Source organism: Neoarius graeffei, chromosome 5, assembly GCF_027579695.1.
Source record: "Neoarius graeffei isolate fNeoGra1 chromosome 5, fNeoGra1.pri, whole genome shotgun sequence".
Taxonomy (NCBI): domain Eukaryota; kingdom Metazoa; phylum Chordata; class Actinopteri; order Siluriformes; family Ariidae; genus Neoarius; species Neoarius graeffei.
In genome coordinates this window covers 90,234,069-90,258,630 of record NC_083573.1, presented here as the reverse complement: position 1 = coordinate 90,258,630, position 24,562 = coordinate 90,234,069, and the positions used below count along the sequence as shown (strand labels likewise).

The 24,562-nt window shown below is 46.7% G+C and overlaps 1 protein-coding gene across 2 annotated transcripts in view; it reads left to right on the top strand.

Moving 5' to 3' along the window:
- The first annotated feature begins 1,291 nt into the window (after positions 1 to 1,291).
- ccny (cyclin Y) overlaps positions 1,292 to 24,562 on the top strand; it is a 230,580-nt gene continuing 207,309 nt past the window's right edge. For both annotated transcript variants that reach the window (XM_060922514.1, XM_060922513.1), the window contains exon 1: positions 1,292 to 1,981. In XM_060922514.1, coding sequence (XP_060778497.1) covers positions 1,828 to 1,981 — 154 coding nt within the window. In that variant the 5' untranslated portion in view covers positions 1,292 to 1,827. The remainder of the gene's footprint in view (positions 1,982 to 24,562) is intronic.

Sequence of the window (24,562 nt, the reverse complement as noted above, 5' to 3'; positions counted from 1 at the left end):
CTGCGGTTGACTTGCTGACTTTAGGACTGCGGTTGACTTGCTGACTTTAGGACTGCGGTTGACTTGCTGACTTTAAAACTGCGGTTGACTTGCTGACTTTAGGACTGCGGTTGACTTGCTGACTTTAGGACTGCGGTTGACTTGCTGACTTTAGGACTGCGGTTGACTTGCTGACTTTAGGACTGCGGTTGACTTGCTGACTTTAAAACTGCGGTTGACTTGCTGACTTTGGGACTGCAGTTGACTTGCTGACTCTAGGGCTGCAGTTGACTTGCTGACTTTGGGACTGCAGTTGATTTGCTGACTTTGGGACTGCAGTTGACTTGCTGACTCTAGGGCTGCGGTTGACTTGCTGACTTTGGGACTGCGGTTGACTTGCTGACTTTGGGACTGCGGTTGACTTGCTGACTTTGGGACTGCGGTTGACTTGCTGACTTTGGGACTGCGGTTGACTTGCTGACTTTGGGACTGCGGTTGACTTGCTGACTTTGGGACTGCGGTTGACTTGCTGACTTTGGGACTGCGGTTGACTTGCTGACTTTAGGGCTGCGGTTGACTTGCTGACTTTGGGACTGCGGTTGACTTGCTGACTTTGGGACTGTGGTTGACTTGCTGACTTTAGGGCTGCGGTTGACTTGCTGACTTTAGGACTGCGGTTGACTTGCTGACTTTGGGACTGCGGTTGACTTGCTGACTTTGGGACTGCGGTTGACTTGCTGACTTTGGGACTGCGGTTGACTTGCTGACTTTGGGACTGCGGTTGACTTGCTGACTTTGGGACTGCGGTTGACTTGCTGATTTTGGGACTGCGGTTGACTTGCTGACTTTGGGACTGCGGTTGACTTGCTGACTTTAGGACTGCAGTTGTCGTGAACGGTTTTGTGCTCGGGTTTCCATCGGTGGGGGGTTGATAGCATCAGTGAAGCTGACTTTATGTTAGGACTGTTAATGTTATAGTCATGCTGTCTGTTATTGCCCGGATGAGGATGGGTTCCCTTTTGAGTCTGGTTCCTCTCGAGGTTTCTTCCTCATGTCGTCTGAGGGAGTTTTTCCTTGCCACCGTCTTGCTCATCGGGGATAGATTAGGGATGAAATTAGCTCATGTTTAAAGTCGTTCAAATTCTGTAAAGCTGCTTTGCGACCAAGTTTATTGTTAAAAGCGCTATACAAATAAACTTGACTTGTAAATGAGTCTGAGGCTGAGAGGAAAGCTCTCTCTGTGAACTCGTTCGTTTCCCCGCCCACTTGAACCGGAACCTTTGTTCTCCGCTGCTCTGTTGCATGTCGGCGGAGTTATGGAGTAACACCCACCGCAGAACAGAAAAAAAAACACCCGTAGCTAGGATGTTGCGCTGACCGTTTTTTTTTTTTTAACGCACTAACCGAATAGCGACACGCTGTGAAAAATGGTCGGTTGGTTGAAGTGCGAGCGTGTGGAGGTTGTTTGATGACCTGGACGCCGTGTCGGTGTGGAGCTCCGGCTGAGAGAGAGAGAGCGAGCGCGCGCGGAGCCGGAGGTTATTTTGGGGGGATTCAGGGCGGGTGGAGCCGTGTTCGGTTCGGTGCGCGCGCGGCGGATTTGCTGTGTATTATTTGTTTCTGTGTACCGGCGGCGCGGTTTAACGGCTTTACGTTGTGCACGAGGACAACCGGGACCGGATGTGTGCGTGTAGAGGGTCGGAGAGAGACAGCGTGTCCTTCGAGGTGCTGCTACGCCCCGTCAGTTCCTCCCTGACTCGGGCGGCGTCCGTCAGTAGAGCATTAAACTAGTGGAAGCGGATCCGTTTCTCTAGCGCCGCCTGGCCTGCTGCTTCACCTGCGGACAGCATGGGGAACACCACCTCCTGCTGCGTGTCCTCCAGCCCCAAACTGCGGCGCAACGCCCATTCTCGCCTGGAGCCCTACCGGCCGGAAGCGGAGCTGAGCCGCGAGGACACGGGCTGCAACCTGCAGCACATCAGCGACCGCGAGAACATCGACGGTAAGAGCAACTGATCCTCCACAGCCTGCTGGTCTGGAGCGCATGCGGTCACTGCTTTCATGATCCTGTCAAAACCACTCAGTGCTGCTTCTTCACCCTACACACACACACACAGGTAGAGATCAGACTCATACACTCCTCCACCCACGGGGCGCGTCGCACCATCCACAGGGCGCATCACACCATCCACAGGGCAGGGCGCGTCACACCATCCACAGGGCAGGGCGCGTCGCACGATCCACAGGGCAGGGCGCATCACACCATCCACAGGATCCACAGGGCAGGGCGCGTCGCACCATCCACAGGGCAGGGCGCGTCGCACGATCCACAGGGCAGGGCGCGTCGCACGATCCACAGGGCAGGGCGCGTCGCACCATCCGCAGGGCAGGGCGCATCACACCATCCACAGGATCCACAGGGCAGGGCGCGTCGCACCATCCACAGGGCAGGGCGCGTCGCACCATCCGCAGGGCAGGGCGCATCGCACCGCGCATCGCACCATCCACAGGATCCACAGGGCAGGGCGCGTGGCACCATCCGCAGGGCAGGGCGCGTGGCACCATCCGCAGGGCAGGGCGCGTGGCACGATCAGCAGGGCAGGGCGCGTGGCACGATCCGCAGGGCAGGGCGCGTGGCACGATCCGCAGGATCCACAGGGCAGGGCGCGTCGCACCATCCGCAGGGCAGGGCGCATCGCACCATCCACAGGATCCACAGGGCAGGGCGCGTGGCACCATCCACAGGGCAGGGCGCGTGGCACCATCCACAGGGCAGGGCGCGTGGCACGATCCGCAGGGCAGGGCGCGTGGCACGATCCGCAGGGCAGGGCGCGTGGCACGATCCGCAGGGCAGGGCGCGTGGCACGATCCGCAGGGCAGGGCGCATCACACCATCCACAGGATCCACAGGGCAGGGCGCGTCGCACCATCTGCAGGGCAGGGCGCATCGCACCATCCACAGGATCCACAGGGCAGGGCGCGTGGCACCATCCACAGGGCAGGGCGCGTGGCACCATCCGCAGGGCAGGGCGCGTGGCACCATCCGCAGGGCAGGGCGCGTGGCACCATCCGCAGGGCAGGGCGAGTCGCACCATCCACACCATCCACAGGGCAGGGTGCGTCGCACCATCCGCAGGGCAGGGCGCGTGGCACCATCCGCAGGGCAGGGCGCGTGGCACCATCCGCAGGGCAGGGCGCGTGGCACCATCCGCAGGGCAGGGCGCGTGGCACCATCCGCAGGGCAGGGCGCGTGGCACCATCCGCAGGGCAGGGCGCATCACACCATCCACAGGATCCACAGGGCAGGGCGCGTCGCACCATCCGCAGGGCAGGGCGCATCGCACCATCCACAGGATCCGCAGGGCAGGGCGCGTGGCACCATCCGCAGGGCAGGGCGCGTGGCACCATCCGCAGGGCAGGGCGCGTGGCACCATCCGCAGGGCAGGGCGCGTGGCACCATCCGCAGGGCAGGGCGCGTGGCACCATCCGCAGGGCAGGGCGAGTCGCACCATCCACACCATCCACAGGGCAGGGTGCGTCGCACCATCCGCAGGGCAGGGCGCGTCGCACCATCCGCAGGGCAGGGCGCGTGGCACCATCCGCAGGGCAGGGCGCGTGGCACCATCCGCAGGGCAGGGCGCGTGGCACCATCCGCAGGGCAGGGCGCGTGGCACCATCCGCAGGGCAGGGCGCGTGGCACCATCCGCAGGGCAGGGCTCGTGGCACCATCCGCAGGGCAGGGCGCGTGGCACCATCCGCAGGGCAGGGCGCGTGGCACCATCCGCAGGGCAGGGCGCGTGGCACCATCCGCAGGGCAGGGCGCGTGGCACCATCCGCAGGATCCGCAGGGCAGGGCGCGTGGCACCATCCGCAGGATCCGCAGGGCAGGGCGCGTGGCACCATCCGCAGGATCCGCAGGGCAGGGCGCGTGGCACCATCCGCAGGATCCGCAGGGCAGGGCGCGTGGCACCATCCGCAGGATCCGCAGGGCAGGGCGCGTGGCACCATCTGCAGGGCAGGGTGCGTGGCACCATCCACAGGATCCACAGGGCGCGTGGCACCATCCACAGGGCAGGACACACACACACAGAGGCAGAGATCAGACTTATACACTTCTCCACCCGCAGGGCGGGGCGTGTTGCACCATCTGCGGGGCGCGTCGCACCATCCACAGGGCAGGATGCGTAGCTCCACCCGCGGGGCACGTTGCTCCACCCGTGGGAGGTATAAAAAAAAAAAAAAACATGTGCAGTAAATAAACTAGAAGCGCACTTGGTAGAGTCAGTATATCTGCCATGCCACATATTCGGATTTGTGTCAAAATCTAATCAGTTGTTCCTTGGTCCATCTTCCTGCCAAATTTCATCAAAATCCGTTCATGACTTTTTGAGTTATGTTGGGAACAAATAAACAAACAGAGGTGAAACACAACCTGCTGGTAAAGTGAAAGATTTTGTGTAATACTCAGAGTTTCCCTTAAAAACTGGAAAGAGTAGTGCAGGGGACTACTGCACTCCCTGAGCGCAGCGAGGTGCAAAGAGCACACCACCATAGGTGGTGTGTAAGCCAGGAGGGTCCAGGGGTAAGCTCGCCTGGAAAACTTTGAAGTATGAGGGTTCCAGGGCTCAACATAAACTTTTAAACCCACTTGCCCTGGGAGGCAAGTGGGGGTTAATTTCCACTTGCCCCCAGTTTTATAAGCACCACCCTTTTTTTTTTTTTTAAGGAAAACCGTAGAATAGTTGTGAATTGAAAAATAAAATGAAGATCACACATCAAGTTGAAGTTTGGTTATTGATTAAGTTTATTATTAAGTTTGGTTGTTGGTTACTTTTTATTTGTAACGGACAATGACAATTTTATCCAAAATAGTTTTTCCTGCCTTAGTCGATTTATTTCCATTTCACATGCATGCAGCTGTTGTAAAGTTCAGTGTGTTTGTGTAGAACTCTCTCAGACTGTAGGTTCATTACTCCATAATGTAGAAATCATAAAATAAAAATCTATAACCAAGTTTGTATGAAGAAAACAAGGTGCCAAGACTTTTGAACAGTAGTTTTTTTTAAAAATTTTTTTTATCATCCACCTCTAGGGTTACCCCCCGTGCTGCGTCATGACGGATAGGATAATGTTTGAGTTAAAAATTTAGTGTGTAGGTTGTGGGTGTTTTATACAGACCTGGCAACCTGTAACTGAATCAGTGCAGCCGGTCTGTCATAATGCAGCGCAGGTTTTTTTTTTTTTAATGTATATGCTCATTCCAACTTGCCTGGTCGGGCATGTCAGGGATATATCCCACTGGCCTGAATGCATGTTTCACTTGCCCTGGGCAATCGGGCAGTCCTTAATGCCAACCCCGGGTTAATTTTGTGGCTTCTGCTGACATCTAGAGCTGATTTTTACCAGTTCAATATGTTTGGTGGGGAGGCGGCTATATTTTACTTAGAATTTTACTGAATTCCCACTCTAGAAACAGGAAAAAAACCAACGTCAATCCAATACCCACTTGCATCTCACAAGCAGTGTCCTGTTCCAATGGAGGCTGCAGTTTATTTCACGTCAAACAAAGTGAATGGTGATGCAGCATAGCACGAGGAGTTCAAGATGCTGGTCGTTAAATTTCCGCAATAGTCCGGATGATTAAATCCTCTCACCGTCAGAGTCAAGCTGGTCAGCAACATGCAGCGAACTGGCCGTCACGGTCTCACAGCTATGGTCTGCTGCTGTTGCTGGGTTGTTTTCTGCAGTTTTCTCCGTAATTAAGCTGCAACCCATCAGGGTTTTGCTTGCTCATCCTTACCTGGCTTGAAGGCTCCACCGTTTTTGCATGAGTTACTAATGAATATTAATTGCGTATCGTATCGCTTGTCCAAGCAACGCAGGATGACACTCAGCCAATCAGCGCTGACCCTTCTCTGACATCAGCTGTGAACTCCGGTCAAGTTCAGAGCCATGGGTTCGAATGGACTGAACTGATTACCTGCTCAAAGGCTACAAAACACACATGTTGAGTCTAGCTTTATACTGTAGGTCTAAATAAGCGTCATAGCGGCATGTCATTAAGCGCATCGGTCAATAAGTTAAGTTTATTAGGGCTGCTGTGCTATGATGCTTTACGGGAAACCCTGACTCATTCTTTCGAGCTTTGTTTGCACCCAACATACTGTTATGCTGAGATCAGACAACACAAATTCAGCCTGATTTTAACACCATACTTGCCAACTATTACGGTTTGCCCGTAATCATTAAGGGTTTCACAGTCTCACCTATGGAGTTTTATATAAATGTGTTACGGTTTTACGTAATTTTATAATTTGTGTAGAAATAAAAGAAAGAAAAACCTTTTGTTGATGATATTAACTTCATTAACGGTGAAAATAAAACCCTGAAAACTTCGCTGTTAAACTCGGCCATTGTTTAGACCCTTGGCACCGCTGCCATCTTACTTCCTTGTACAGTGCATACTAGGTTGCGGAAACGACCGAGGAATCGTAATCGGCTCTGGCTATTTTCAGCACAACAGTATTCAGCACCAGGCCATTATTAAAAAACGTTCTGTTTCCGGTCCACCGGCCGGGTGAGTGCCGTTTGTACGGTTGAAATTTTTTTTTTTAACGCCGTTTTTTCGACATTTTTTTCGGGTTCGTAAATCTAAAATCGAACTTGACATTTACGCATTCCGCGCAGAATATAGAATCGAATCGGCTCTGCGCATGCGCCGTGCGGCACAAAAAAATGGCAGCCACCATGAAGGAAGGAGATCCGGAGTTTTCAAACATTTGCTTAAGTGTGAAATCGCAAAATGGTATTCTAGCGAACAACAAAATAGTAAAGATTCAGAAAAACAAATCATTGGGGGCGTCGTGGCTCAGGTGGATAAGACGCCATACCATAAATCCGGGGACACCGGTTCGATTCCGACCCGAGGTCATTTCCCGATCCCTTCCTGTCTCTCTCTCCCGCTCATTTCCTGTCTCTACACTGTCCTATCCAATAAAGGTGAAAAAAGCCCCAAAAAATCTTTAAAAAAAAAGAAAAACAAATCATTCAGTGATCATTTTAATAGTGTAATTTCATCCGAACTAGGCCTAACGCTCGATTCAGAACTACAAAAAGTCCGTGTGTCGGACCATCACAAACCGTTACTGGAAAATTCGTTTGATCTCGATCCATCCGAGACGTTACAAACAGCTTTTGAGTTTTGTTATGTGAAATTCATTACCTGCTTTGTTAATGACCCTGACAGATCTGTAGGAGAACCTAATAGATCTATTCAAAATGAGAAGGGAACTGAACAAAAAAACACGTTTACGGAACTAATGCAGGTTGGCTGGACAGAATTAAAAACTGTGTCTGTAGCAAATAAAGTTTTTGTACAAGTTTCAGTTGATTAAACTGTCATTTTATTTAATGTGTCTGCTTTTGTAATAAAAAAGTACTGAAAGAAAAGCAAACACGGCATTGCGATTTCTTATCCATATATATATATATATATATATATATATATATATATATATATAAAATCCCTCCCTCCCTACTGAAAATTTTTTTGCTCACGCGGTGGACAGGAAACGGATTTTTTTTTTTTAAGGATGGCCTCAGCACCGTTGGTCAGTTGCTCGATACAAGCACGTGAACGTGTCGTGGATGGGAGTGACCTAACCTCTAAACAAAAATGCAAGTTGCAGACATTTCGAGAGGAATACTCAAAAAGTTATCCAGGTTTGACACTTCCTTCATGAAAAAGGGGAAAGTCACGCACCTTGTCCCGCCAGGACTTTTCAATCGGACATGCCAGAGGTGGACAAAGTACCCAACTTCATTACCTAAGTCAAAGTACAGATCCCACTGGTTAAATGTTACTCCGATACAAGTGAAAGTTGTCCAGTCAAATTTTTACTTAAGTTAAAGTACTTGCTTTTAAAAACACTTAAGTATTAAAAGTACATTTTCTGTCAATGCATCGTTGTATTATTGCCACAACGCTTACAAAACCTAACGCCGTTACCAAAGACAGAAATGTGAATTCACAAAATGAATGCATGCTGTGCCATCATGGTGGTTTAACGTTAAGCTAGTCAGTGAAACTCCACCTGACATGCTAGCAAACGCTTTTCAAACTTGAAATCATATTGGGTAGCTAACGCGACTAGAAAAGAAAGATTTCTACATTCGGCTTGACAAGATTATGCTGAAACATATTTCTGAAAGGACTTCAGATAAGTTAACGTTATTCGTGTTAGCGTAACTCCGTTTTTACACGCTAACTAAGTGTCCAAGGTAACTAGCTATGTGTAAATGTTAGCCGTGGACAAGGCTACGGCAACTTGGTGGGCAAATTCATAGAAAGTCATTTGACTAACCAGACTGCATAGCTATTGCAATGCTATCGCTAGCTCTAAAAGCACAGACAACTTCACTGCAGGCTTTCTCTTGGAATAAAACATTTATATCCCTCAATATACTTCCGCAGGTTGGACGGCGAGTTTTTGTAGACCGTGATGTGGTTCGTTTTCGGCAAACATTTAAAACAAAACGAATCTTTAATCCTTTCGGAAAACTGAAACATGGGTTCCAGGTATGACCATTGGTGTACATGCGTTCCCCAGAAGAACCGCCTCCTTCCATTCTGCCATCAACTGATCGTGTTCAAATAACGCGGCTGAGAAATCACTGACCTTGATTTTATACAGTCTGTGGACGTGACGTGACCCTAGTGATTACTGATCGGCTGTCTCTGTGTCGCCTGCGGAAAAAACAATCACGTTTTAGAAAAGAAAAAAATCCACTTTCTACGCTGCTTCGGAGTAACGAGGACCTTGATAGAAATGTAGTGGAGTGAAAAGTACGATATTTGCCTTTCAAATGTAGTGAAGTTAGTCATAAGTTTCCAAAAAATAATACTCAAGTAAAGTACAGATACTCAAAGTGTACTCAAGTAAATGTACTTCGTTACTGTCCACCTCTGGGACACGGAGGAATCCGCGACGTCAAAGACCACGTGGCTACGAAAACGCACAAATCTTTCGCCCATGCTTCTGATGCTAGTTGCAAACTAAGTACTTTTTTTGTTGCTCCTTCTGACTCATTGGAAGTTATCAATGCAGACGCGTTATTTATGGAAGCATTTATTGAACACGGGCTTCCAATTGCCTTGTCCGACCATGGGACCTCTCTTCAGAAAAATGTTTCCCGACTCGAAAATTGCCAAGGGATGCGGTAGAACAAAAACAGCCAGTGTAATTCAGTGTCTGGGTACTTTGCATCAGTACAGAAAGATCATTTACAGGTTTTTTTCTAGAAAAATTTAGTATGAGGGCGCTCACCATGGCGAGGGAGCGGAGCGATGGTGCCGGTTGCCCCCCCCCATGCAAAGCCTTTGAAAAATGCTCCAATGGGACATTCTGAGGCTATCTGAGAGGGAAATTGTAACAAATTGTCTGTCAACATTGAAAAAGAAAGAAGTAAGGTAAAAAAAAAAAAGTGTGTTTCCGGTAACATGAAATACTAAAACAAGGTCGGTAGGTAGGAAAGGTTTTTTTTTCTTAATTTTTTTTTATTTTGTTCGAAAAAATTAACACAAGTAAACATCTTACAAAATAGTATTTTGGCACAGAATCCTTTATACCACACATCATAATAATATAAAAGTGTTTTAAATCTTTAAACAAATAAAAAAAAATATCGCGAGAGTTCGAGTTATGATCTACGGAAGCGATATTTCATGATATTTTCATGTAATAAAGTGAAAACACCTTATCAAGAAATAACGTGAAAATAACGTCCTAGGCTAGGCTACTTCCATTAAAAGCAGACGGCCTAGCCTACTGTAGAACTTGGGTCGAGCAAAAACATGGCTGAATCCTGAATGACTCCTATTTGTATAAATAGGGGACTACATAGGCGGCAAAATGTAGTGTTTTTCCCTGCCATGGAAGTGCACTTGTATACTGAAAAGGAAGCAATTTGCATTACAGCCTTGAATGAGAATTCAAAATGGCGGCTCGGCTCAGTTTATGGAGGAGGGCTGATAGAAGTGGCGAAACATTTTACTTTTTATCGTTTCTTTCACAACTTGAATGCGTTGAAACAAAAAATTATGACAAACTAACGCCGCTTACACTAAAATATCGAGGGAAATTTGTAATAACTTTACGGTCGGCAATTTCGACGCGGAAATTCTCGATAGGTCGGGTTACCGGAAACACACTTTTTTTTTTTATTTGGCCTAATCTTCTTCTGTCCCGGACAGTCTTTGGCTTTCTTCCGCTTCGTGCTGCGGGATGACATCTTTAAATGCCCAAGTGTCAACAAAAACAACTCGCGAACTACTTCTGTCAAAAGCTCCTGCACCGGTGGGTGAAAGGTCATTCAGTCTCGAGAAATCTCGCTCTACAAGTCAGCGGACCTTGTATGTAACCCATGTCAAATCTCGCGAGAGCAGCCGCGACAACTAAACAACTAAACAACATGGCGCCTCAGTCTGGAAAACGCCAATTCGGATTGTTTTTGCACCGTCTGGCAGTGTATCTACTATGATTGGAATATTTTTGGAGCAATTATAACGTATTTGATGATCAGACACATTGTCACGTAGTGTTGCTGGGATGTTTTCACGGAGTCGGTAAGGGGGCGCACGCCGAGAGTAAGAGGGCGCAGCGCCCCTGTTCCCCCGTTTAGACGAAAGCCTGATTTATATACACATCGTCAGTTGGAAAGTATGCAATCAAAGGTAATTTTTAATATGGGTTTGAATTTTTGGGCCACCAGTGGCAGGAGGAAGGGAATTTCTTGACCCTCCTCCTTGATGATACGCAGGGACGTAAATGATGACTGGTCAGGGTCAAACTTGTAGTGTCGTCAGGCTGCCGATCGAAACACAACAAGACTTTATTGCACTATGATCGCCAAGTCTGACATGGTGACCATTTGGAAAGACAAAAATATTTCTACAGTATAGTGTAGTCTGATCCTGGTATTAACAGAGACGTGACAGTACAACAGTCAAACTGGACGGTTCCCAGTCGTTGGTGTGGTGCTGTTAAGGTTACATCTTCTGTACGTTTCTTAAGTGTCCTTGCTCTGGAAACATTCTACCATTTACGTTGCATAATCCAGACCCTCCAGGATTTCACGATGTTGCGATTTGCAACTTCAACGCAAATTCAGCCAATCCCTGCGAATTCAGGGCGGTGTTGCAATTATATCCAATCACTGCAACTTTCCCGCAAATTTGACCAATCGTTGGCGTCGTCTTGAGGTGACGTCGACAAACTACCTTCCGCCTTACTTCCGTGTATACGTTCAAGAGAAGCAGCATGCGCGCAGTGTTGCCAGATTGGCCGGTTTTAAGTGCATTTTGGCAGGTTTTGAACGTATTTTGGACTGGAAAACGTCAGCAGTATCTGGCAACACTGCATGTGCGAGTCAGTGTTTATGTAGGCTTAAATTCTGTTACTGAAAGTGTGTTATGTTTACAGTGAAGGACTGTGTGCACTTTACATTATTTTTTACTTAATACAAGAAATTAATGGATGCCAACATTTTTACCAAAATGGTATTTTATATTCCATTGTTTAGGCAGCTTCAGCATCATACTGTGAGATTCTGTTCAAATTGTTTTTTTTTTCTTCTATGAAGCCTGAGCCATTTATTTTATTAGTTTATAATTATTGTTTAATTTAGTTTTCAGGAGAGACTGCCTGCACACAGTACTAGTATTAATAGTTTTTTTTCTTACATGAAAGCTGAGGCATTTATATTATATTTTAAGGTAACTTCATGTTGTGCTGTGAGGTTCTCTGCACTTGAACTTTTGAACCAACAGGTGCATTTGGATAAGTAAAGCCTATTTTTCTGCATTTTTGTAGTCCTGGTAATCTTTTATATTGGTAAAGTTGTTTATAGGACCATTTCTCAGTGTCTTTTTGTTTTTTTTTAATCAATAGTTTTTCAGTAATAACTTAATATTTAACATATCACTCAATTTTAATCACAAAAAGAGAAAATCGCCACAATTTCTCGCAACTTTCACTTCCTCCCGCAATGTAATCGCAACAAAAACCTAAAAACCACCGCAACTTTCATCGCAATTTTTTGGAAAACCCCCACATCAGACATTTTAGCCCGCAACAATCACAAAAAAGGCCCGCAAAATCCTAGCCTGGGAAATCCCATGCTGCTTTGCACAATCGTTCCGATCTGAAAAGACAGCATGGAAACTATGGTCTAAAGGCTCGCCTGAGTTAGGGAGCCAATCAGAGAGTGGGGAGGGGTGGAAAGACGGTGACGCGTACTACTCGACAAACGGAAGCTTGTAGTTTATTTGGGACTGTTTACGGATCACATTTAACATGGCGGCGAGCGATACGAACCAAACTTTCGATCAAGCTTTAGACACTGTTCTGAATAGTTTAGAGCGAAAGTTTGTTTTAAAAAAAGAACAGCGTTTGGCGTTATAGTCTATTTTTGTTTTGCCTTCTCTTCTTCGCCTCTTCGTCTTCTTCGTCGCTCTAACTACGTCACCGGGTACAACTGCCATGATTGGCCATGGGCTATGTATACGCCAAATGATAGACATTCGCAACGTCCAATAAACGGCCGTTGACAATCGTAAACCACACCTCCCCTACGAGAAATTCAATAGGCGGATTCCAGACCATATTTCACTTATGATATGGTCCGGTGTTAACCAGACTAGCGAAATCCTGGGGGGACTGATAATCAGACCTTTAAATCCCATGAATTGCTATTTCCAAGCATTTCATATGACTCTCTTGACGTTATGACTTGTCTCCGAGCCCAACCCTTGACCGCTCTACGTGATTTAAATTCCTGATCTGTAACTTGAGACGACTGTAACATGTCAACATTTTATTATACAGTGTTCTCCCCAGGATCAGAATAAAGCCCTCACTTTTGGGTGGCCCGAGAGGGGGTTTCGCCCCTCTCATTGGGGGGGAATTTTGGAAAAAGGGAGCCCATTTGGTGGCATCTGGCGACTTTTAGGAGCACTTTATGGTGGTGCTGACAGTCACTTTTTATTGTTCACATGGTTGAACATAGTGGTCAACCCCAAAATGAAAAAAGAAGTGAGAAAGCTGGGGTCCAGGGGCTGCAGGTCCCAGTCAGGTCCAGGGCAAAGCCCTGGTGGGGGGTCTAGCGGGTTGACACCCCCCCCCCAGCCAAAAACAGTTTTGCTAACTTTAAAGGAGAACTAAAGTCATTTTTAAACTTGCTTTATTTCTTAATTAACGTGTTATTCAGTTACGTTTTCGGTTTTAGTAACCTTATATCGTGACTCGTATTGGCAACTAATCGCAATTAAATATTATACTTATCGGCCTATTCGGTTTTTAGCCATGCTGAATTTAGTTTGTTTGGTCCACGGCAGGCGTCGCTTATCCGCACGATCTTCACCAGACTTGTGCAAGACTTCGAAACGTCAGGTGTCAGTTTTGAAAACTGTTTTCCAAACAAAATATTGCACAAAAACGAGTTTAAATGACGATTACTGCCTACTTTTTTCAAACTTTTCCTGATTGCTGTCAAAACAAACAAAACTTCCGGCTTGATTACGTCAGCATTCGAAAGAGGGCGCGCGCGTCTTTTGACAACGTTGGCAGATGTTGGTCACTTTGATTTCTGCTGTACGTTTTACTTCCGTCCTACGATGTCTCGCACAGGTCTCAACGAATCTCGTTTACAGCCATTGCTTTGACATATGGACTGATATATTACAGAGCATATTTCAAACACTGATAACTTGCTATAGCATTACTCGCACCTCTATCGCAGTGTGCCTTGCCAGACGGTGGTAGGTACCTTTTTTATTTTTAATCTTTTCAAATGATGGTCTTTGGTATGACCCGACCGCAAGTAGAACTCGCGATCACCTGGTCGAGAGGCGGACACGCGAACCACTAGGCCAACTCGCGGTTTTATGATTAGTGATTTTTCAACACTATTTGTGGGTGTACAGCTTGCTGTAGAGATGGTTGGATTTGGTGTGTGTGTGTACGTACACGTTCCTTATCCAGAATCTTGAAAAAGTTAATATACCGTTTGGGGTTTTATTTGGTCATGATGGTGTTGGGCTTTAAGCTAATCCACATGCCATGCTCGCGTGTCTGATCTCTGTTGCATCAGTCGTGATGATGAAGATGATTCAGGGCAGCGTTTGGACGGATATTGAAACACGCTATCAGATCAGTGCGTTTTTACGTTTTCAGTTTTTGACCAAAAGTAACTTAAGTGTAGATTATTCCGTCAATCCATGTCATCCTGGAGATGATCAACGGTGAGCTGAAGTGTGCAGTAATTTCATCACGCCATCCCAGGCATTTAGATCACTGCATGACTGGACGTGTTAGAGTTTACACACAGAAGGGTCGGGTATAAAACAGTTCTTTGATGCATGATATGCAGGACAGTGGGATTTGAATGAATGAATGAATAAATAAAATGAGTGATTTGGTTCAAAGGTACTTTTTATTTCATGTTTAGAGGGGAAAAACTTGTCTTTTCTCCTTTTCAGTTTTAAAATCGAATAATTGCAAAGTAACAGTTAGGGATGTTCATAATTCACTGTTGAACTGGTGAGAGTTTTAACTGATGGTATGAATCAGTTGTACCGTTTAAGAGATGAATGGTTGCAGTGTGGTAAACACACAGAACATCTCATTATCTGTAGCCGCTTTATCCTTCTACAGGGTCGCAGGCAAGCTGGAGCCTATCCCAGCTGACTACGGGCGAAAGGCGGGGTACACCCTGGACAAGTCACCAGGTCATCACAGGGCTGACACATAGACACAGACAACCATTCACACTCACATTCACACCTACGGTCAATTTAGAGTCACCAGTTAACCTAACCTGCATGTCTTTGGACTGTGGGGGAAACCGGAGCACCCGGAGGAAACCCACGCGGACACGGGGAGAACATGCAAACTCCACACAGAAAGGCCCTCGCCGGCCACGGGGCTCGAACCCAGGACCTTCTTGCTGTGAGGCGACAGCGCTAACCACTACACCACCGTGCCGCCACCACACAGAACATGTAGAGAGTAAAAGAAATCTAGGACGGGACCTAATGCTGCAGCCTGTCAACTCATGAGGGCGTATCGACACGTGCAACCAATTACAGGTGTTACTGTAGTAGCCCTCAACGAGCTAATGGCGCCAATCCTCTCAATTGAAGAAGAAGAAACCTTTATTTGTCACATGCACACTTCAAGCACAGTGAAACTCATCCTCTGCATTTAACCCATCTGAAGCAGTGAACATAAACACACACACCCAGAGCAGTGGGCAGCCACACCAGAGCGCCCGGGGAGCAGTCAGGGGTTCGGTACCTTGCTCAAAGGCACTTCAGCCCAAGGCCGCCCCACGTCAACCTAACTGCATGTCTTTGGACTGTGGGGGAAACCAGAGCACCCAGAGGAAACCCATGCAGACACGGGGAGAACATGCAAACTCCACACAGAAAGGCCCTCGCCGGCCACTGGGTTAGAACCCGGAACCTTCTTGCTGTGAGGCAACCGTGCTAACCACTACACCACCGTGCCGCCCTTGGTAGGGAGCAAATCAGACACGTTTCCCGAGCTAGGCGTTATCTAATGCCCCTTTTCCACCAAAGCAGTTCCAGGGTTTGGAACCGGGTTTTCTGTTTCCACTGACAAAGAACTGGCTCTGGGGCCAGAAAAACCGGTTCCAGGCTAGCACCAACTCTCTGCTGGGCCAGAGGAAAGAACCGCTTACGTCAGCGGGGGGGGGCGGAGTTGTTAAGACCAACAACAATAACAAGACCGTGAAAGATCGCCATTTTTAAGCGACGAGAAGCAGCAGCTGTACAAATGCGAAGTCATCCATTATATTGCTGCTGCTGCTTCTTCCGTGTTGTTTTTGCTTCGATATTTGCGCCAGGGTTTACGCAAACATAGCGACGTAACTGACGTATACAGCGACGTAATGACGTGGCTTCCCTTAGCACCGCGAGCTATGGAAAAGCAAACTGGTTCTCAGCTGGCTCGCAAGTTGAACGAGTTGTGAACCAGCACCAGCCCCGAACCAGCCCTGGAACTGATTTGGTGGAAAAGGGGTATTAGTGTGCCAGAGGCATCGGTGCCACCTGAGCGGGTATTCTCTCTCTGCATCGGGTCTTGCTGCTATTTCTGAATAAAAATCAGTAAACAAGATGTCTGGGCTGAAACAGGTTATAGGTTATTGCCGTCATCCTCATCCCCTCCCCTCCAGGTGTGAAAAAGACAGTTTTGTTAAAATGTTGGCTGTTGACCTGGGGGGCAAGTGGGGGTTAATTTCCACTTATCCCCCACCTGCCCCCTATTTTATGAGTACTGCTTTTTTTTTTAAGCATAGAATAGTTGTGCATTGCAACATTAAAATGAAGATCACACATTGAGTTGAAGTTTGGTTATTGATTCAGTTTATTATTAGGTTTGGTTACTTTTTATTTGTAACGGACAATGACAATTTTATCCAAAATAGTTTTTCCTGCCTTAGTCGATTTTATTTCCATTTCACATGCATGCAGCTGTTGTAAAGTGCAGTGCGTTTGTGTAGAACTCTCTCAGACTGTAGGTTCATTACTCCATAATGTAGAACAGTACAGTGTTTGAGAATATTAAACATCTTTTTTATTGTTCCATCATCCACCTCTAGGTTTATTTAAAAAAAAACAGTTCTGCGTCATGACAGACAGGATAATGTTTGAGTTTAAAGTGCTGATGACACATTTTTGACATCTTTGGCGATGTTTTATAACATAAAAAGTAATTCCCGATGATCCATATATTAATTCACGAAGGCGCCTATTTTACAAGTTATGATAAACGTGGCTATTTGGGCAAACTTGACGGGGCTGCAGCACCCAGGAGACGAAAGAGGAGGAGGAGCTATATGACGTCAGCGAAAGAACCTTCCTCCTAACTTACCAGTTTGTTGTTGATGCGACAGGTGTTCAGTTTATCATTATTAGTATTATTATTATACATTTTATTTATATATATAGTTATTATGCCTTCGCGTTGTGTTGCCGGCTTTTGCTCCAAAACCCACAAGGATGGGGTAAGTTTATTCAAGTTTCCCAGGGATCCCGAGCTGCATGCGAAGTGGGTGAAGCAAGTCAGGCGCACTCGTGACAAGTGGGAGCCCTCACCAACATCCGTCCTGTGCTCTGAACACTTCGATTTGGATTGTTTTGACACCCTTCCCAGCTTAAAAGAATCTCTTGGGTGTTCAGTTCAGCACAAACGTGTGTTACTACCATCAGCAGTGCCTACACAGTGTTGCCAGATTGGGAGGTTTCCCGCCCAGTTGAGCGGTTTCAAGTGCATTTTGGTGGGTTTTGAACATATTTTGGGCTGGAAAACGTCAGCAGTATCTGATACTGCTGAAGTTTTCCAGCCCAAAATATGTTCAAAACCCACCAAAATGCACTTGAAACCGCCCAACTGGGTGGGAAACCTCCCAATCTGGCAACACTGCCAGTATTCCGGAGGGGGTCTACTAGTAGCTACGCCGGATCCAAAGACAGTCCTCCTGTCAGAACATGTGTTGTGAAACGACATAAGATAAAGGTACGTAGAGCTATAGATTCTACATGATAATCATAAATGTAATCATAAAGTCGGCGTGATATCAGTCATGTATTTGCTTGTGAAAGCTTGCGGCTTTCATGTAACTGCCGCCTAGCAACGAGAGGCAAAGGGTAAAGAGGGTAGGCTATTATAGATTCTATTCGGAAGAGATCAACACAATTCTAGACTCCCAGAAGAGGAAGAGCTAGCACTAGAGAGTTCACCGGCGTTTTCATGCGCCATTTCCATTGAGTAGAACCAGAGTAGAACAGCCAGTGAACCGCAGCGTGTTCTTCTGCTGATGTCACAGCATGGCCGCGAGCCACCGACCCAGTTTTCTTGCGCTGTGCAATTAAAAGTTGGATATTCGCGTAACAACAGCTTCTTTTCACGTAATTATAACAGAAATCTAACATGTTTGCCATGTTGCATAGTTTATTTAAGAAATTGCATAGAGTCATGTTCGTGTCATCAGCCCTTTAAAATGGTTTAGTGTGTGGATTGTGGGTGTTTTATACAGACCTGGCAACCTGTAATTGAATCAGTGCAGCCGATCTGTCATTATGCAGCACAGGTGTGGGTTTTTTTTTTTTTTATAAATAAACCTAGAGGTGGATGACAAAAAAAAAACCCTGATATATAAATATTTTGCACATGACTGTGTTCCTCTGATAACAGAAACAGAGCTCCAGCTCTCTCTGCTCTTAATCTGTTCTGTTCTTTCAGGATTTATTGCTCATGTCGCTCCTTGTAGAGGTTTTTTTTTTTTTTTAAATGCCCGGGTTGTTTGAAACCAATCTGGGTTTTCTGTGTCGAATAAGGAAGCGGCTTCACCTGTAAGGAAATCAAACACTTTCATGAAGGAGCGAACTCGAACGCGAGCAGAAAAAAACAAAACGAGATTCTTAAGCAAACTCTTCCATCCTCACTTCCGACTTTGTTTTTGTGAAATACATTTTAAATACAATCGTGAATTTCTCTGGAGTTTTCAGGCTGAGCTCCTCTCCTCGTGTTCTTTAACCACTCATTTCCTCGTTGTTCTCGAAGCTTTTGCTTCTATTTGTTAACATTGTTCAGCAGGGAGTCGGTAATGCCTTGAACAAGCAAAAACAGCGCAAAAAATAACCATATTGACAGATTAAGCCTTGCTTGCATGAAAGACGGTGTCTGTCTGACCCCAGCTGTAATTATCACGTGATGCGTGACGTCATGCGTAAGGGGTCTATAAACAGTACGCGTATCATACTACAACAGCGGGGGGATAGAAAATACCTTGCAAAGCAGTAAATACCGCGAGTTGGCCTAATGGTTAGTGTGTCCACCTCTTGATCGGCAGATGGCGAGTTCTACTTAGTCGGGTCGTACCAAAGACCGTCATAAAGATGGTACCGACTACCGTCTGGCAAGGCACGCTGCAATACAGATGCGAGTCGGGAGTCAAACTCTCGCGGTTACCAGAGGACTAGCCCCCCACTGTAACCCTAGCTACGTAATAGGCGAGAGGCCAAGCGTGACGGAAACAGAGATTGGCGCTGCCCTATGCACCACATGGCGTGGGAAGGGACTTTGCAAAGCAGTAAATGAAACCGAGACAAAGAAAACAGGCAAGACATAATGGCCTATACGTAGTGAGGGACGCTTTTAGGAATTGAAATAAAAGATCTCATCTCATTATCTCTAGCCGCTTTATCCTTCTACAGGGTCGCAGGCAAGCCGGAGCCTATCCCAGCTGACTACGGACGAAAGGCGGGGTACACCCTGGACAAGTCGCCAGGTCATCACAGGGCTGACACATAGACACAGACAACCATTCACACTCACATTCACACCTACGGTCAATTTAGCGTCACCAGTTAACCTAACCTGCATGTCTTTGGACTGTGGGGGAAACCGGAGCACCCGGAGGAAACCCACGCGGACACGGGGAGAACATGCAAGCTCCGCACAGAAAGGCCCTCACCGGCCACGGGGCTCGAACCCGGACCTTCTTGCTGTGAGGTGACGACGCTAACCACTACACCACCGTGCCGCCCTGAAATAAAAGATCAAAAAGCCTAATTAACCCCGCCGACAGTAGTCGGAGGGGTTATTATTTTCACCTGCGTCAGTCTGTGTGTGTGTGTGTATCTGTCTGTCTGTCTGTCTGTGTGTCTGCAAGATATCTCAAGAACCAATGGATCGATTTGGACCAAATTTTGTACATGTGTTGCCAATCACCCAGGAAGGAAACCATTAAATTTTGGAGGTCAAAGGTCAAGGTCATGGCAGAACTTTGAAATTTTCGCCCAATGTATTTTAATAGGGAAAAGGCGGGGTTTGCACTCGTTAGAGTGTCCCTGTCTAGTTTTTGTGGTGCTAGTTCATAGTGTATGCTCATTCCAACTTGCCCGGTCGGGCATGTCAGGGGCATATCCCACTTGCCCAAATGCATGTTTCACTTGCCCCGGGCAATCGGGCAGTCCTTAATGTTGAGGCCTGTCATTATTATGATAGTGAATGTAACTCCTCTAAACCCCACTTTTCTTTCCTTGTACAAAGCAACAATCATGCTGATTGTGTGTTTTCAAACCATAACTGATCCAAAGGTCATAAATTAATGGAAGATCAGCTGATTTTCATGGAATCTGTCGGGACTGAACCGGAAGATCCCGAAGGGGTGCATGACATCACGCGTCTAACAATTCAGGTATCAGTTTTGTTCAAGTGGTTGGACCAGTCTCGATATGGAATCATGCTTTGGAGAGAATTCTGATAGTGATTGGGATTCTTATATGTTGGATGAAGGGGCAGATAATTATCAAGGATATTCCGGAGTAAATGTTATCTCTTCGAAGCTCCAAGACGAGAAGCTGCCAGTTCACTCAGTTCACGACAGTCTTCCTCTGTGAGCTGGAGAGAGAGAGATGTGCAGAACGCGGTGGTTACCTTTCATCATGTTTTCCTGAACAAAACTAAAAACAAATCGAGTTGCAATATTGCAATCTGAGAGCATTTAACACCTTTCAGTTAATAATTAATGATTGCACGCATGTTTTTCTTCCTGTTAAAGTGCATCAGATGTGATAAGATCGGATGTCGCGAGCGTGTAAATGTTGCTTGTAATCCTGCGTCTGGTGCACTGTGTGTGTGTGTGATGATGGGGGAATTAACAAACTGTCCAAATGTCAGCTCAAACGTCATTTATTAAATAAATAGGTTTATTTTTTGCTCCAGTAATTCCCATGTGGTCGTTCTGGTGGTGGTGGTGAACACTTGATGAATCAGATTTATTATTAGAAGGCGACACGAGATCTGCCCGCTTTGTTTGCGCAAATCTCACCCACTCGGCGTTCGAGATAATAACATTATTTATTTTTTGTGTGTGTGTAGCAAAAAATGCTACACAATAGTAATTTTGTGTAGCTTTTTTTCAATATCTATATAAAGTAATGAATGTGCGAGTGACCAGAAAATAAAGACACGAGTCTTGTGACAAGTTTACAACAATGTTTTATTGCAGTGAGCCTTTATATCATTGTGCTAATCAGGGCTGTACGTTAACTTTTGAAACCACTTGTCCCGTCGGGCAAGTTGAAAGGAAATTTACTTGTCCGAATGTGAAGTTGACTTGTCCGAAGAAATATCTGAGAGAAAAAACAAACAAACCACAAACTATTTGTAACCCAACAATCTTTATTGAATTTGTTTCCGAATTCACAACATATGCATAATATCTATGAATCAAAAGTAATCAATACTTCATATACTGAGGCAAAAGTTCAAAAATATAGTAAAACAGACTGATTGATACCATAATTCACCAATTACGGGTAGTTGTCGACTTACGACTGCGTTTGGTTACGACTGACCGGTCGTAAACCGATCTGGCCGTAAGTCGGCCTATGTTAAATGAACGTAAGTATATTGTGATGTGTAATGATGTTGTAATCATCTTAAGCCTCGGTCACAACCGGCCGTACCGTGCTCCTACGGCCGGTCTACATGCAAAAAACGCAAGAAACGCACGGAGGGCGCGCATGAAACGCACGAGAGCGCGCGTGTGACGCGCTGATTTTCGAGCCGCAGACCGGCCGCAGAGGTTCTGTCATGTCAAACAAACTCTACGGGTGCTTACGTTTTTTTCAGGTTGCAAGACAAACTTACAGCCAACGCGCGTCTTTCTCCACGAACAAAAAAAAAAAAAAAGCAGCGATTTGGGAAATGCCAAAAATCACACGGGCAAAAAATCGTACGTCCGGTTGTGACCTAGTCTTTAATTAGCCTGGGAAATCCCATGCTGCTTTGCACAATCGTTCCGATCTGAAAAGACAGCATGGAAACTATGGTCTAAAGGCTCGCCTGAGTTAGGGAGCCAGTCAGAGAGTGGGGAGGGGTGGAAAGACGGTGACGCGTACTACTCGACAAACGGAAGCTTGTGGTTTATTTGGGACTGTTTACGGATCACATTTAACATGGCGGCGAGCGATACGAACCAAACTTTCGATCAAGCTTTAGACACTGTTCTGAATAGTTGAGAGCAGTAATCGTTCGGTGCCATTTTTTTCCTATTTTTGTTTTGCCTTCTCTTTCTCTTTCCTTCTCTTCTTCGCCTCTTCGTCGCTCTAACTACGTCACCGGGTGCAACTGCCATGACTGGCCATGGGCTATGTATACGCCAAATGATAGACATTCGCAACGTCCAATAAACGGCCGTTGACAATCGTAAACCACACCTCCCCTACGAGAAATTCAATAGGCGGATTCCAGACCATATTTCACTTGTGATATGGTCTGGTGTTAACCAGACTAGTCTTTAGTCTTATTTTATCAACATTTTTTTTATTTCATTACCGTGGCTCATTATTTGGTTTAAGTCAAACACTGCATACTACACTGCGTACAGTACAATTCGTTTAATATGTGCAAAACAAAACACACGAAATACAGGTGTGGAAAAATAGAAAACATTTTAGTTTGAAACATACCAAAGTACAAATGTAAAACATAGCAAAATACAAAACTTGGTGACCGCTGGCATCAGTGCTTGGCTGTGGGTCGTCTACGTCATCATCAGCTGTTGCAGCGCTCGGGCTGGCGGGAGGATTTGCTCGTTTCATAAACCAGGAGCTGGGGAGGAAACTGTATTGAGGGAGCGCGAGAGAGACTGCGCATGTGCCTGGAGCTGGGGCGGAAACTGTTGTACGCTCAGCTGGGAAACACTTGCCAGTCATAACCAGACAGTCGTAAAGTCAATCGGTTGTACACTACCGTTCAGAAGTTTGGGGTCACTTTGAAATGTCCTTATTTTTGAAAGAAAAGCACTGTTCTTTTCAATGAAGATCACTTTAAACTAATCAGAAATACACTCTATACATTGCTGTGTTTCTGCTATGTACAATTGGCTGTGGCGGGCCGCCGCACCTTGATTTTTGCCGCCGCACCTTCAGGAATACCCCCAGGGGCTATATGTATTCGACTACATTATCCGTTGCTTGCCCAGTCTTTGCGTTTGGGGCGAAGCGCAGTTCCACTGGCTGAGCTAGCAGTTACTTGATTGGTTTCCATGGGTCGCCGTGGGCTCTGATTGGACAACGTTCCGCCTGGAGCAGCGTAGCCAAGCCAACCTGAGGTAAACTAACTGCAGGGATGTGATTTTTCCGCGAATTCGCGGAATTCCGCTTTTTTCACCTCAAAACTTGAAAAAAAAAATGTTTCCGATTTTTCCCTCAAATCCACATTCGTATCCTATTCATTCCGACTTTGTTTGAAAGATGGCAGCCTCGGATTTGCATCTTTACGCCTCGATCACGGAGGCTGCCATCTTTCAACTCTTTGTTTGAAGCGAGCGCATTCATTTACGCATGCAATTACGTCATTGAGATGAAACGAGGTACGTGATTGGCCCATCGCTCTGTAACAACCAATGAACGCGCTTGTTAGATAGCTGTACGCAAGCTCGCTTCAAACAGAGTTGAAAGATGGCAGCCTCCGTGGTCGAGCGTAAAGATGCAAATCGAGTTAAAGAAATCGACAGAATAGTGAAAAACAAGTTCTGCTGGGAATGGTTGGAGAAAGAGGTTGCTACAGACGTTGGACATGAGACTGTGAGACATTTGTTCAGCGATTTCGTTCTTTGGGGAGAGGGCAGAGGTCTCTGGCTGTCAAGTTTGGGGATACTGGGACCTCCCCTGCCCGAGCTACGAGCGTCCAAAGTCGGGTTGGAGCCCGGGATAGAAACGAAACCTAAGCGGAGCGCCGCGGCTCGCCTCGGGGCGAATTACGTCCCAAGGCGCGGGGCTAGCGGGCCCTGCCGCGCTGGTTCTTTGGGGGGGGTGAGTGAGTGAATGTGTGTGTGAGAGAGAGAGAGAGAGAGTGTGTGTGTGTGTGTGTGTGTGTGTGAGTGAGAGTGTGTGAGAGAGAGTGCGCACGAGTGAGAGAGTGAGAGAGCGCGCGAGCGAGAGAGAGCGCGAGAGAGAGCGAGCGAGAGAGTGCATGCGCGCGCGAGTGAGAGAGAGAGTGAGCGAGAGTGTGTGTGTCAGAGTTGCATGTTGACCATTTAATTGGCTTGAATTTGTTAATCATGACAAGTTTTTTCTTGTGTGTTTGCTTGCCATTTTAGTACAATTTTTAAGTCAGAAAACCCCAAAACCCAGGAGCTTCGGGGGGCTTCCCCCCCTTGTCCCCCCACCAGGGTGCTGCCCTGGACCAGCTGGGGGCCTGTGGCCCCCAGACCCCCGCCTAAAATTTTCAGATAATTTCACCAGCCCCAAATCACATCCCTGTAACTGCTACGTTTTCTTCACCGATTGTCGGGAGAATTAACGATGAATAATCGAATAATAATTAACATCTTTATATTAAAGTAATCATAATTATTGCTATAATTTATCCCATTAGATTCCATGGCAGCCGGCGTCGGCCGTATTGTATCCCATAGCGGCCGGCGTCGGTGTTTTAATAGGCTATATAGGTGAACGGACGACGCCATCATCCCATTTACAGATAAG